The sequence below is a fragment of the Myodes glareolus genome, chromosome 21, assembly GCF_982192425.1.
Source record: "Myodes glareolus chromosome 21, mMyoGla1.1, whole genome shotgun sequence".
In the NCBI taxonomy this organism is placed as follows: domain Eukaryota; kingdom Metazoa; phylum Chordata; class Mammalia; order Rodentia; family Cricetidae; genus Myodes; species Myodes glareolus.
This window is the reverse complement of record NC_142046.1, coordinates 51,392,349-51,406,165: the sequence shown is the minus strand read 5'-3', so window position 1 is coordinate 51,406,165 and position 13,817 is coordinate 51,392,349. Positions and strand designations below refer to the sequence as shown.

General features: G+C 44.1%; 1 protein-coding gene across 1 annotated transcript in view; it reads right to left on the bottom strand.

Moving 5' to 3' along the window:
• Positions 1-9,286: 9,286 nt before the first annotated feature.
• Myo3b (myosin IIIB) overlaps positions 9,287-13,817 on the bottom strand; it is a 326,704-nt gene continuing 322,173 nt past the window's right edge. The window contains exons 31-33 of the mRNA XM_087900046.1: positions 13,091-13,197; positions 12,670-12,716; positions 9,287-11,877 (exon numbers count right to left, since the gene is read on the bottom strand). Coding sequence (XP_087756172.1) covers positions 11,739-11,877; positions 12,670-12,716; positions 13,091-13,197 — 293 coding nt within the window. The 3' untranslated portion in view covers positions 9,287-11,738. The remainder of the gene's footprint in view (positions 11,878-12,669; positions 12,717-13,090; positions 13,198-13,817) is intronic.

The following is a 13,817-nucleotide window of genomic DNA, read 5'->3' as shown; positions in this document are numbered from 1 at the left end:
GGGACAGTCTTCGAACAAATGGTGCAGATGATGTGACACATTCTTTCTCTTGGAGGCCATATCAGCTGTCACCAGGGCAACAGATGCTGTATGAACCCCACATCTCAACATTGGCATACATTACCCCAGCAAGCCACCTTTCAGGGACTGATGATTAACAAGCACCCGAAGCCCGGGTACCACATCAACATTTTCCGTTGGAATGTCATCTCTTCCACCAACATAGAAAAACATCATCCCTCCCTTCGCCAGTCTAAATCTCAATCCTGACTTTCTGTTTCATTTCCGATTATTTCCATCCTAAAAATCTGAGCAGTCATGAAACTGCCTTCTATTTTTTTTCTCTTCTTTTATCCTCAAGTCTGGGGGGCAATAGTCTGTTACCACAGGAACCTGAAGTGATCAGCCCAGGCACCCAGTTAATATGCTGCAGAAGGTCCCAACTCTTTGTTGTTGCTGTTGTTGTTTTTGAGACCAGTTTCTGTGCAGGCTTGGAGCCCCAACCCTTTTGCATGAGGCCATTGTTTAAATGATTTATTTTTTATTTTATGTGCATTGGTGTACCTGCATGTGTGTCTATGTAAAGGTGTCAAAACTCCTGGAACTGGAGTTACAGACAGTGGTGAGCTGTAATTTGGGTGCTGAGAATTGAACCCTGGTTCTCTGGGAGAACATCCAGGGCTCTGAGCCAGCTCCCCAGTCCCCAACACGATGCCGTTTTTAACGCATCCTCCCCAGGCCCTGCCCCAGGTCCCTAGGATGTGAGGCTCCACGCTCCTTTCCACTCACCTTCTACTGTTCCAGCTTTGTTTCCTTCTCCTGAAATTTTGCTGTCCCACCTTGTGAGTCCTCCAGTTGATCTTGCCTCTCTCTTCTCCCCTGTATACCGCTGTCAATCAGTTCTCCCAATGCCAGCTCTGCTCATGGTCAGCTCTATTCAGTTCCTCCCAGACAAAATCCCCAGTGTTTCCTAGCTAGGTTCAAACTTCTCAATCCGGCCTGTGAGATCCTCCATATTGCTGCTTCACTTACACCTTTTATTTATTCCATGTTTCTGCCAATCTGCATCAGAGACTTAATTTTCCTGCTGTCTTATTTGTTTGGGGTCTACCTGACTATTTTGGGCTGCTCTGGTTGCAGAGGAGTATCTTGGATGTGTGTGCAGTGCAGAGGTAGGTACTTTCTCCAAACCACACTAAAGGGTCATGGCAGCCCTGTGACCCACACCATGGAATGGCCGCTGCCTAGTTCTTCTCTATTGATCATTCAAGACTGGGTTAAATATCACTTCTTTCATGATACACTTTCTTCTGTGCCTTTTCCTGACCTTCTTTCCCATTTCCTACAGTTGATGGCTGTACTTGACTCCCTTCTTTTCAGTGCTGTTAACTCTTGGAAGAGCCCAACAACAGCATCCCCAAACATTGTGGGTAAGCAGTCTCCAGACCCTCGACCTCTGGGGCATATCTCTCCTTCCCCTAGTTAGCACTGACTGGGAAAGCTAAGAGCTCCTCATTCTCGTCTCTTGCATGCACTCCCACCAACCCCTGAGCACCACACTCCATCATGCTGCCCCTTCAGTCAGCCAGGCAAGCAGAGCGCTCTGGAACTCCCAGCAGAACCACAGCTTCCCTGGGCTACCTCAGCTGGCAAATCCATAGGACAACCCCCAATACACACCTCTGCCACTGGGCATGCTCTCTGACCAGGGAAGTGAGATGTGAGCTGTGCACCTCTGGCACACACAGAGGCAATGCCCCTCACATATCCAGCTTATGGAACCTCCACACTACCTTGCACACCATGGTTCTAATGATCGGAGAACAGGTGAAATCACTTCTCCTGGCACCCCCCGCTGTACTGGTTTGCAAGGTTAGAGGTCACGCTGTGCCCCTTTCCTCCACGAAGTCACAATTACCTTCATCGACAGCATTCAAGAATCAACACCAAGTCTCTTACAACTGAACAGTAAGCACTCGAGTCGGGTCTAGTCAAGATCCATGAAGCAGAAGAAATACGAAGTGCGAAACAAGCAGAGCCCAGGAGTGCCAGAAATTCTCGATAATCTAACCCCAGATGGCAAGACCCTCTGTAAACGTTCTCGGAATGGACAAAGTCAAGGTGAAATGTCTCCTCTAGAAATTACCAACCCCATAGCAATGGCTTCCAATGAGAGTGACCTAGATGACAGTCTAAGCAAAGAAGTCAAAAGAACAATTATAAATATGTTCAAGGATTCCAAAAAGGACACGAGTAAACACATGAAGGAATGCAAAGAGGATAGGAATGATCTCCTGGACGAGTTCCAAGAAAACATAAATAGCTGAACACAGTAAGAGAATCACATCAGAGTATGAAAATAGAATTCAGCAAAGAAATAAGAAATATTGAAGAACAAACAGAAGAGATACTGACAACGAACAATTTAATAAAACAATTTAATAAACCAAATAAAAACTTCAGTGAAAAGCTTCATCAATATAATGGGTCATAGGGAGGACCGAATATCAGGGTGTGAGGATGCAGCAGAGGAACTGGGTCACTTAGTTAAAGTCAATGACAAATTTAAAAATGCATATGAAAGCAACATTGATATATGGAACACTAGGAAAAGACCAAAATCATGAAGAAGGAGAAAGGGGAAGAACCATATGCAAAGACATAGATAGCATTTTTCAATAAAGTCAAAGAAAAGAGAAATCTCCATGTCTAGGGAAAGAAATGCCCATCTAGACGCAAGATGTAAATGGAACATTAAAGAGACAGGACTGGAGAAAAAATACTCTATAACATGTAATAAGTAGAATATTAAATATCTAAAACAAGAAAAGGATATTGAAAACTGAAAGAGAGAAGGTTTAGTGCATATTATTATTAAATATTATATAATAATATATTATTATTATAGAATAATAACTAATTTCTCAATGGGAACTGTAGAAGCCAAAGGAGCTTGAAGCAATGTACTTCAAGTCCTGAAGACCACAGGTGCTAACCCAGACTATTATACCCAGCAAAACTATCTGCCATTTTGGAAGGAGAGAAAATTTTCATGGTAAATGCAGTATAAAGTAGTTTATTTACTAAAACCACTTATAAAGGATACTAGGAGTGGTGGTACCTCAAATGGAAGAGAATTACAAACACATCACAGAAGAACAACAACAAAAGGACAAGATATTTCTTAAGCCGATTAAGACTAAGAAAACAGCAAATACTACAAAATCAACAAAGATTACCATAATTATTACATACCTTTCGATAATAATTCTGAATCTCAACAGATTCAGCTTCTCAATTAAAATGCACATATACTCGCAGTTTGGATCAGAAAACAGAACCCTGCCTCCTTTTTTGCTGTCCCAAGAGACATACCACACTGCCAAAGACAGACACCCCCTTAGCGTGGCAGGATTGGGAAAGTTATTCCACATATATACGGGCAGGAAACAAACCAGAGTCACTATTCCGACATCTTCAAACCAACAGGCTTTAGACCAGCATGAGTGGGAAAAGATAAAGGTCCCTTCATACTGATTCAGGAACGGCCGGAGTCTGAGCAATGCCTCCCTTACGGCCATGTTTAAACACGCAGGCTTCAGTTGCTGGCACTGTTTGTGAGGTTATGGGACCTTTAGGATACAAAAACTTGAAGCACGAGTAATAAAAACTCAGGATCAGACATTGGGGTTCAACCTGAAGATCTGAAACGCAAAACAGCCAGCCACTGGCTCTCACTTCAACCTCAGTCTGAAATGGCGATCCTGTCTCTAGGAGTCTTAGAATGAGACTGTATCTGAGAGTTATCTTATATTCCTCTCTAGGGCTGGGATGCACCACTGGGATTAAAGGCATGTACCACCTGATTTCTATGGCAACTAGTGTGGCTACTGGGATTAAAGGTGTGTGTTACCATAACTGGTCTGTAAGGCTGACCGTTGGGACTGTTTTCCTCTCAGATCTTCAGGTAGTCTTTACTTATTAACATATCATTGAAATGCCACCGCACATACTAGTTGGAGGAAGTACATCACTGAGGGTGGCCTTTAAGGGTTTATGGCCCTGCCCTGCTTCTGCTTTTTTTTTTCCTCTGCTTCCTAGGTGTGGATGAAGATTTGACCAAGCAGCTTCCTGTTCCTGCCACCAAGTTATGCCTTTCCCCACCATTAATGAACTCTGTCCCTCTCGAACTATAACGAAACTAAATAATTTCTTCCCTAAGTTGCTTTTGGTCATAGTAGTTTATTATAGCAACAGAAAAGAAATTAAAATGGAAACAGTTCACCAAGAGGATATACCATCTAAACATAGATGCATCAAACACAGGAGCACCCAATTTCATAGAAGAAACACGGCTGGAGTTCAAGCCAGAGACAGACTTTGGCACCAACAGTAGGTGACATCAGTACCCGCGCACACCAACGAACAGGTTACCCAGGCAAAGATTAGTAAAAGGTGGTGCTAAGCGACACCATAGAGTGTATTAATTCAGAGAAAGACAAATTGGGGTATTATAAGAATAAAGACATTTACATGTTAATTTCATCGTGAGCATAGATTTTATTGGTACCTGGAGGGACAGCCGTGGGTGCTGAGAACCGAACTCTTATATTTTTGGCTGTGAGCCTAGCCTTTAACGATTGAGCCATCCCTCTAGGCCAAGCATAGATTTTATTTTAAAAAATAACTCCAAGATAATGTATCATAAGAAAGTTATTTAGCCAGGCGGTGGAAGCACACACCTTTAGTCCCGGCACTAAGGAGGCAGAGACAGGCAGATCTGCCTCCTTAGTGCTGGGCCAGCCTGGTCTACAAAGTGAGTTCCGGGACATCCAGGATTGTTATACAGAGAAACCCTCTCTTGAAAAAAAAAGTTATTTAATGTAAAAGTACAAGATTAGTTTAACACGAGAAAAGTAACGTGACTTGGACAGGCCAGTGACACAGCACCTGCCTAGAATAATGAAGTTCGGGGCTCCATTTTTGCTACGGAAACTCTCTCTCTCTCTCTCTTTTATAAAGAAAGAAAATGAGTGTAACTACACTAATAAATGAGAAAATCACAGGATTACTCAAATATACAGTGGTTAGGTACCTCATAAAACTCAATGACTTATAAGAAAAACCTTCAGATTGGAAACAAACATTAAATACTATAATTAATAGAAAAATACTGAATATTTCTCTTTGGGGTTAGGAAAGAGACAAGAATACCACACAGAAACCTTCTTAATCAGTAACATGCTGGGAATCTCACTCATTCAGCCTGATTCCCAATAAGGGCTCGGATTCACTGCCTCTCCCATTGCTCTGCCCTGTCCAATGTCATTGGCTTTGCATTTCCTCTAATCAAGAGATGAATTTAATCACTCATCTCTTGAATCCGGGCTGGGTTTGTGATTTGCTTTGTTTACATGAATGCGGTAGAATTGACAGCATACCAACTCTGACACCCTCCTCGCTCCCTCTCTCCTCGCCCCCTCCTTCCTTTTCCAGATCTCTCATGTTCTGCCACAGCCTGTGGAGAAAACAGCAAGCTGGAGCCCATGGGTAGCTGACCCAGCTATCTCTGCGGTAGCCCCAGTGTGAGAAGAACTCAGCCCAGATGGGTCAAGCTGCTGATCTGATCTGTAGCTAACTGCAGCTACACACGTGACCAGCTAAAATCAATGGTAATACCAGACGCTCAGGAGACTTGTGAGAAATCTGTGGCTATTTGGGGGTGGGCTGCAAAGTAACAGCCAAATGATGCCGATGGTGGATCAAGACCATCAACGTAGAAGGAAAATGGATAATCCCAGGTGATACAGTTGTGAATGTAGGAAACCCAGCAATACGTATAAACACTCTTGGAATTAGTGGGTCTGTTTAGCAAAGTTGTGGAACCTCAAAATAAAAGAGTCGGTCATATTTCCTTAAAATCTAGCAACAAATAGAAAACAATTTTTAAGCCCAAAACATTTTAGAGTGCTTGAGAGATGACTCAGTGGTCAAGAGCACTTACTGCCTCTGTGCAGGACCCAGGTGGGTTCCCAGCATCCATATAGTGGCTCACAACCATCTGTAACTCCAGTTCTAGGGAATGTGATACTTCCTCTGGTCTCAGCGGACATCATACATGCATTTAGTACATATACATGAAGGTAACACACACCCAGACCATAAAAAAAGACTTAAATAACAGCAAACTACATGGGATACACAGAAATGGAACTAACAAAACTGCTGAAAGGGTTTTCATAGAAGATTTTAAATCATCACTCAGAGAAGAGCTGTTTAGAAAGTACAGAGTACAAACAGTTACAACCTCATTTGTGGATTGGAAAAAAAATCCCTTTAGTGGGCTAGGCAGAGTGGCCCACAGCTTTCATCCCGGCACTCAGGAGGCAGAGGCAGGTGAGTCTGTGAGTTCAAGGCCAGCCTGGTCTACAGAGTGAGTCCCAGCACAGCCAGGGCTGTGTAGATACCTTGTCTCGAAACTCTAAAACCAGAAACAAGCAACGGGAAAGAAATAAAAAAGATTCTTATAGTAAAGATGTCAATTCCTTCCGTTCTGAAGATTCTAGATAATTCCAAAGTCATCTCATTTGTTTGTCTCCCCAGATTTTACTACTTGATTCTACAAAACGCAAAAGGCCTGTTTTAATGCAGTGATCTTTGATGGAAAAAAGATGCAGAGAATTTGCTCTTCCGTATGCCAGAGTGTATCATAAACGTATATTAGTAAGATGAAGAGAGACGTTAGAATAGTGGGTAGAGTTTAGAATCTAGAAACAGACCTTCGAGCACTTGATTTATGTAAGTGTTCGAGTTTTGAGCACTAAGGAAGTCCTTCTCATCAAATGGGCCAAGCAGCCACCGTATATGTCGAATGCATAAATGTTCCGGTTGAGTGGAAGATCCAAGTGAGGGAGGCAAACAGCGGCACTCTCCGGAGATTCTGAGGCCAGCATCTTTGTGATGTTTCTAACCACGATGGAAAGGATTGACAAACTGTACTGTTACCATTGCACATTTACGTTTACCCATCAAAGGCAGTCAAAGAGCCTGAAAGGACAAGCCACCTAGAGGAGAAAGCGTTTGCAATGCAGAACCAACCGTATGTATGTGTATGTGCTCCTTTAAATTAGATGAAGTTAATCCAATTAAAATGGGTAGATCACAAAGGGATTTATCTAAAATGGCCAGAAGACACACGACATTGTTCAACATCGCTATTAATGAAGGATATATAAGCTACAATCACAGAGAGATTCTAATAGAGATTGATCAGGATACCTAGGCAAAAACGTCTGATAACAGTACGAGTTGGCGTGAGTGCAGAAAACCGGGCACAATCTTAAATCACTAGTGGGAGCTAGGAGGATCCCAGACTGGTACAACCACTCTAGAGAACACTTTGGCAGCGTCTGTCCAGGTGAAGAAACACATGCTTTACTGCCTTTCAGTTCTGATTCTAGAATCACGGCCAACAGGAAAGCCTGTGGACAGACACCAATAGACAGACAGATGCGGCAACACGCACAGCAGGGTTTCCAAAATAGCTCCAAGCTGTAAACAATTTACATTTTCCCATGAAAAGAATAGCATTGGCAATTGTCATAGAGTAGAATACAGTACACCCGTGAAGGCACACAAGCCACATTCACATCCCATGATGTAGGTATGCAGCATCAATTAGATGAAAGAAGTTAGAGCTAAAGGATTTCTTACTGTGTGATTCCATTTATGCGTAACTCTCCAAAAACTGTCCAGGGTACTGGCATACACCTGTACTCTTAGCACGCAGAAGGCTTTGGCTGAGGATGATCACATATCTGAGGCCAGTCTGGGATGCTTAGAGAGAAACAGTCTCAGAAAACAAATGAAACTATCAAAGTCCCCAGAACTTAAAACCTAACTATGGCACTTAGGGACACATGCGCGTGCAAGGCTTTAATTGCAATAAAGGAAGTCTTTCCACTTTAAGTCACGAGTGTGTGTGTCTTTGGGGAAGTGCAGAGAGAGGAGGGAGCAATCTAGTATTCAGACAGTTCTATTCTAGACTGCAGCAGTGCTTCCATGGTGGCTGCCCTGTAACAACTCATTGAGCCGAGTCTTCGAGTTTGTGTACACACACATATTTAGAGAAAGCTAGAAAAAGTGGATGTAAGTATATCTGAAGAGAAACCATCTGAGATGCCAGCTGCCGCTTAGGAAACAAGAAGGAGGGTCTGCAGACAGATTTTATAGAAGGTTCTGTGCCCGGAGTCATGTCTGTTTCTCTTGAAACCAACTTGCAGCCTGCTGCCTTCCTTCATATTAGAGCTATTCACACGGATGCTACTGAAAGTGGATGACTCAAAAGAGTAACGCTTAACTATATATGATGAGATCTGAGAGGCAATGTTCATAAAATGGTAAATACTGGAGACAGCAGAGGAAGAGGAAGGACTGAAATAAGTCATAATGGGGAGATAAATATTGTCTGTATAATGAATAAAGATTGGTTTTGTTGTGGGAACACCATAGAGGGGGTTGATACAAACCTAGATGGAATTGCCAGGCAGTGATGGCACATGCCTTTAATCCCAGGCGGATCTCTGAGTTTGAGGCCAGCCTGGTCTACAGAGGGAGTTCCAGGACCGCTAGGGCTACACAGAGAAACCCTGACTCAAAGAAGCAAATCAATCAATCAATCAATCAATCAATCAATCAATCCTAAACGGCACAGTCTACTGCACACCTAGATTGTATGGTGAAGCTGATGTTTTGCTGTGGGATGTGGAGCCTATGGCTGATCATCGTGCGTGACAGGTGACTGTGTTTAGAGAAGGTTGGAAATCATTGGAAGAACTAGAAATAATTTTTGTTTCTTTGAGACCATCTGGATATGTAGCCCAAGCTGGCATTGACCTGGCATCCTCATGCCTCAGCCTCTCAAGGCGCTGAGATCCTAGGCATGTAATACCATGCCTGGCTGGAATCAGAAATAGTATTTAAATGATTGCTTCTTATGGAGAGGCATGAGATCTCTGGTACAACCTTTCTGGATTATTGCTTTGGCTTTTTTTTTAAAAGATGGTTATTATTTTGATGAACATGAAGTTCCAGGTTATAATATATCACCATCTACTTGATGGAAGAATTACGCCAGGGTCCACGGCATTATGAACGGCCCAAGAGAAAAGTCTACAGCATACTTTACCCATGCCGGAGTTGACACCAACCACAGCTTTCAAACGACTGCCTGGAGTTAGAGCTGCTTCCCTAATTATCACAGAGCCTCTGAAATAGAACCTAGTGATTCTCTTCTTAAAACCTTTATTTGTAGACACATTTTAGTGCGAAAGAAACAAGGCAGACTTACATTGTGTGTGGACATACAGGAAATTATGCACATTTTTATTCAACAGTTTGAAAAACACTCACATCAAAGTAGATTAATCAGTGATAAAGCTGAAATCTCGGAAGGCACTCAGAGGAAAATCTGTATCTTCTAGGCTTTCTCTCTCCCCTCTCTCATCTCGTCTTTCCTGGTCTCGGGGATTAAGCCCTGCCCTTGCTTAGCAAGTAGTCTCTCACAGAATGGCCCTCAGCATTATTTCCTAAGTAACCAAGTTTTGTTTTGTCTGCTCTATTCTCACAGCATATAAACATTACTTTTCAAAGGAAGATCTGGAAAAACCCCAAAATTTAGCTTTTTTTTTTTTTGCACAATGTAGCTACTAAAATTGTCTGTAGCCATTTCTTAGACCATTATAATTTCTGAGCTCTCTACAAATCTCAGCTGTGGAACTCTGTCCTCTGGGCATGATGTAGCCGTTGCCATCTTGAATTCAGGGCAACAGAGCATTCATTAATGTTTCCTAGTGGAAGACTGGAAGGTGTTCAAGGCTGTGTACAGGACTCTGCCTCTCCCTGAGGGGAAGCTGTTGCTATGGGGAGGGAGTATTCCTTGGTTACCACCAAGGAATAGCTGTCTGTAAAGTGTCCATGGCTCTGTAAGCAGCCCTTCACCCATGCTCCTGTCTGTAACCTCAATTATTTTTTTAGGTTTATTTTATTTTATATGTATGAATGTTTTGCTTGCATGTATGAATATACACCACACGTCTGCCTTGTTCGGAAGAGGGTGTCAGATCCCCTGGAAATGGAGTTATGGGTATCTGTGGGCCAACACGTGAGTGCTGGGAACTGAACCATGTCTTCTGCAAGAACAAGTGCTCCTGCTTGGCAGTGGTGCTGCACACCTTTAATCCCAGTACTCAGAAAGCAGAGACAGACAAATCTCTGAGTTCGAGGCCAGCCTGGTCTACAGAGTGAGTTCCAGGATGGCCAGGGCTACACAGAGAAGCTATGTCTTGAAAAACAGCAGCAGCAACAGCAACAATAACAAAAACAACAAAAAAGACCAAGTGCTCTTTTCTCCTGTTTCATCCTTCCAGCCCCAGGAAGCCCAGTTGAATCCCCTGGTTCAACAAGCTAGATGTGGGTGGATTCTTTTCTTGGTTTTCTGTCACTACTGTCTTGTCTGGAGTTATAGAGGAGTCTTCACTTTTGCATAGGGAAAGTTAACACACCAACTTCACTTAACTGTTTCTCTTTGGGAAATATTTATAATGCCTTCCATTAAAGAAAAATCTGATAGTAATATTTTTCTATATCTTTGAAGTATTTTTCTTAAATCAGCTAAGTACTTTGGAGAAAGAAAATTTAAGAACATCTGCTCTAGAGGAATCTTAGACGGGGTTTTGCTTCCCCGGCCCAAAGCAGCTTTCCATAATGTTTTACACAGAGTTTGTGCTCAAGAAAGCAGCTTGTATTGAATACACTGAGCGTGACACCATATACTGTCTTTATAATTACTATGTGAATAGCTTAACCTTGAGCAAAACATCAGAGCTTGCTTAGATATAAGAAGAGGGTCAGTCATCTATCAGATATCAGTAACTTCCCTGTCAGCCATGCTCCTGTGAACGAATTCGTTCTTATGCACTGGGTGTCCACTCTCCTAGGCCCTGAGCTAGGCCTGAGGAACACAGACATGGGCAAGATGAGATCTCTCCTCCGCCATCCATCACAGCCTATGGAGACAGCTGACCTGGGAACACAGCGACAAAATTGGGGGCCTGCCCTTGCACGGGCCCACATTCTCACTCTCCACGTTCTGCTCTTCACGGCTGGCAAGCTAGAAGAAACAGGTGAAGACTCTCTCCACACAACAACGTGCAACAGAGGCATCCACGTGCCCCATAGGAAAAATCTGAAAGATTTCGACTTTTGTATCTAAGCAGAAATCTTGGACAGCTCTTCCTGGAAACAGAGCACTCAGCAGCGAAGCCCTGATCCTGGGGAAGCAGAGGAAGAAAATCCCAACGAAGTGGGCAGGGGCGGAGAAGAGCAGGAAAGAGATTGCGGGATTCTCCTTAGTGGAGAAATAGACAAGTTATCAGACTCCACAGCTGGCCTGCGGTGGGCCTGTCCATCTTCTTCTATTGTTGGGAGTCGGGAGGACTGCATTGATGAGGCAGGGGGGTTCTCTCCGAATGAAGAGAACAGAGGTTCTATGATTCGGACTGCGGGGCAGGTGAAGGGGAGCAAGAGACAGAATCTTCAGGGAATCTGTGGGTTGTTCAGCGAGGGTCAGGCACAGGCCGTGTCCAAAGACGCTGACCCCTTGACAGTGCTTTCTTATGAGATAATCGGTTACCACAACTGTTTCTACCTGGGACACATTTGGGGCTGGAAAGCACAGTTCAGTGCTGAGCATCGGAGTCTCCTCTGGGTGATGAGGAGAAAAAGAACAGGTGGGCGGAGTCGTTTTCATCAGAGGCACTGGCCCCAGGGGAGAGGCATTTGTAATACTGGTCTTCCCCGTCCAGGACTTTGATTTGTCTGCAACAGAGAAAAGAGGCTTTTCAATAGGAAAATCAAACAGATGCCAGGATCATCCCCGGCGTACCTAAAGTTGCAGGGGGCGGGGCCAGGGGGTGTCGGAAGGGCGGGAAGGCGAGGACGAGGGGGTCCGGGGCAGGACTACACCCTAGCCAACTCTTAATGTGCCTACATTTGGGGCAGTATCTTGGGTCTGATAATGAAGCTTTTCATCTTTCTGGGCCTTGGTAAGCAGTACGTAAAAGCTGTGATCATATCGTAACTTGATTTTCCTATGGACAAGTGGACTGTCTCCACCTGGTGTCCTCTAGAGACAGTTCTGCCCCGAGCTCCCTCAGTTTGGAGCAGTGCCAATTACGGCCTCCCTTTCTGGTCTCCACGTGATGCTGGCAAACAAAGGGACTAGGTACTCCTCATCACTCCCGGCAAGGGTTAAGTTTGAGGTTAAGTCATGACATGAGTACCTGTCTGCATTTGGGAAAAAGGCGCTCTTGCTCGTGGAAGGAGAGTAATGCACAACTCAGAACCAGTCCTTAATTCTGATTCTGTTTCCTTGGGATGATCAGGAGAAATACCATTTGTCCTAGGTGACAATCTCAACCTTTCTGGACGGAATGGATTCAAGTTTTGTGTACTTGCTACTGTGAGAAAGAATTGCTAGTGCCATTAACGGTGGCAATATCCGGGTGGAGTATTTTTAGAAGGCTCTCTGGAAAGTTTCGCCTTTTCTGCGCTATCACAAAGGACCCCTTCTGTTTACAGTTGCTGAAAACTAAGAAGACAGATATTTACCCAAGTTTTCTTGGCTTCCTCTGGCTCCCTTGATATTCTAGAGTTCCCTGTGGATAGGGCCAAGAACACACAGTCAAAGCAAAGCACCAAGTCGTTAATTTTTAATTCAAAGTGATTTTGTGTTGAATGCAAGCAGATGCTGATAATATCAGAAGTCACAGCATAATTTTTTTGATCAAAGGGCTCAAGTGAGCCTGATGAAGCATGCATCTTGCTCGTCTTTGATAAACCACATCAATTATTCACCGTGAAGGCAGACATCCTGACATGAAAGCAGCCGATAAAGAGCCCAGGCACATGTTCACGAGGAGAGCAGAAGAGAGTGGGGGTGGGGCTGGAGGGGCTGGAACAGGTATTAATAACGGAATTATTAACTGGAAACAAAGCCAGTAAAACGGCTTTACGGCCACTTTGAACTCACATTTAACTGGTTATAGTACATGGTGTCCTCGGGGCTACTCAACATTTTGGGCTGCTGACACCGTCTGCGAGGTGCTCGCTGCTTCTGGGAGAGACCATCTTCTGAACCTGCAGACAAGGAAACGTCATTGCAAGCCTTGCTGGGTGTAAGGAGACCAAACTGGGGAACCGTTCTTCGTGTAAGTGTACTTGGTAGAAGCCCTGTCCGATTTTAATGAAGTGTTGTTACTTCTAGGAGCTATGTCATATCACACACACACACACACACACACACACACGCACGCACGCACACACGCACGCACACACACACACGCACGCACGCACACACACACACACACAGTATCGTTAATCATAGGCAGAGTGCTGGCATCTGTAACTTTGCTGCATATTTCCAACTTGAATCGTCAGGCCAGAGTGACAGAAAGCAAATTGGTTTGTCCGCACTGCTGAGGTACAAGCTGATTGGTGGTCAGCCTCTGCCTGGGAAAGTACCTGGAGCAGGATAAGTCCATTAGAGACAACAAAGCAATCTGGCATCGCTTGCCCCACACCCTCTAGTGAGAGTTCAAAGACATCTGGAGCACACATACTCCTGGGGAGAGCAAATCTTTCAGTGGGATGCGTTTTAGGGGAACACGGCTTGAGCTAGTGTTTAGTGAAGTGCTTTGAACCAGGCCACTGATCCATGTGGCCTCTGGAGGTGACAGAAGGGAGGAGAGGGACGACTT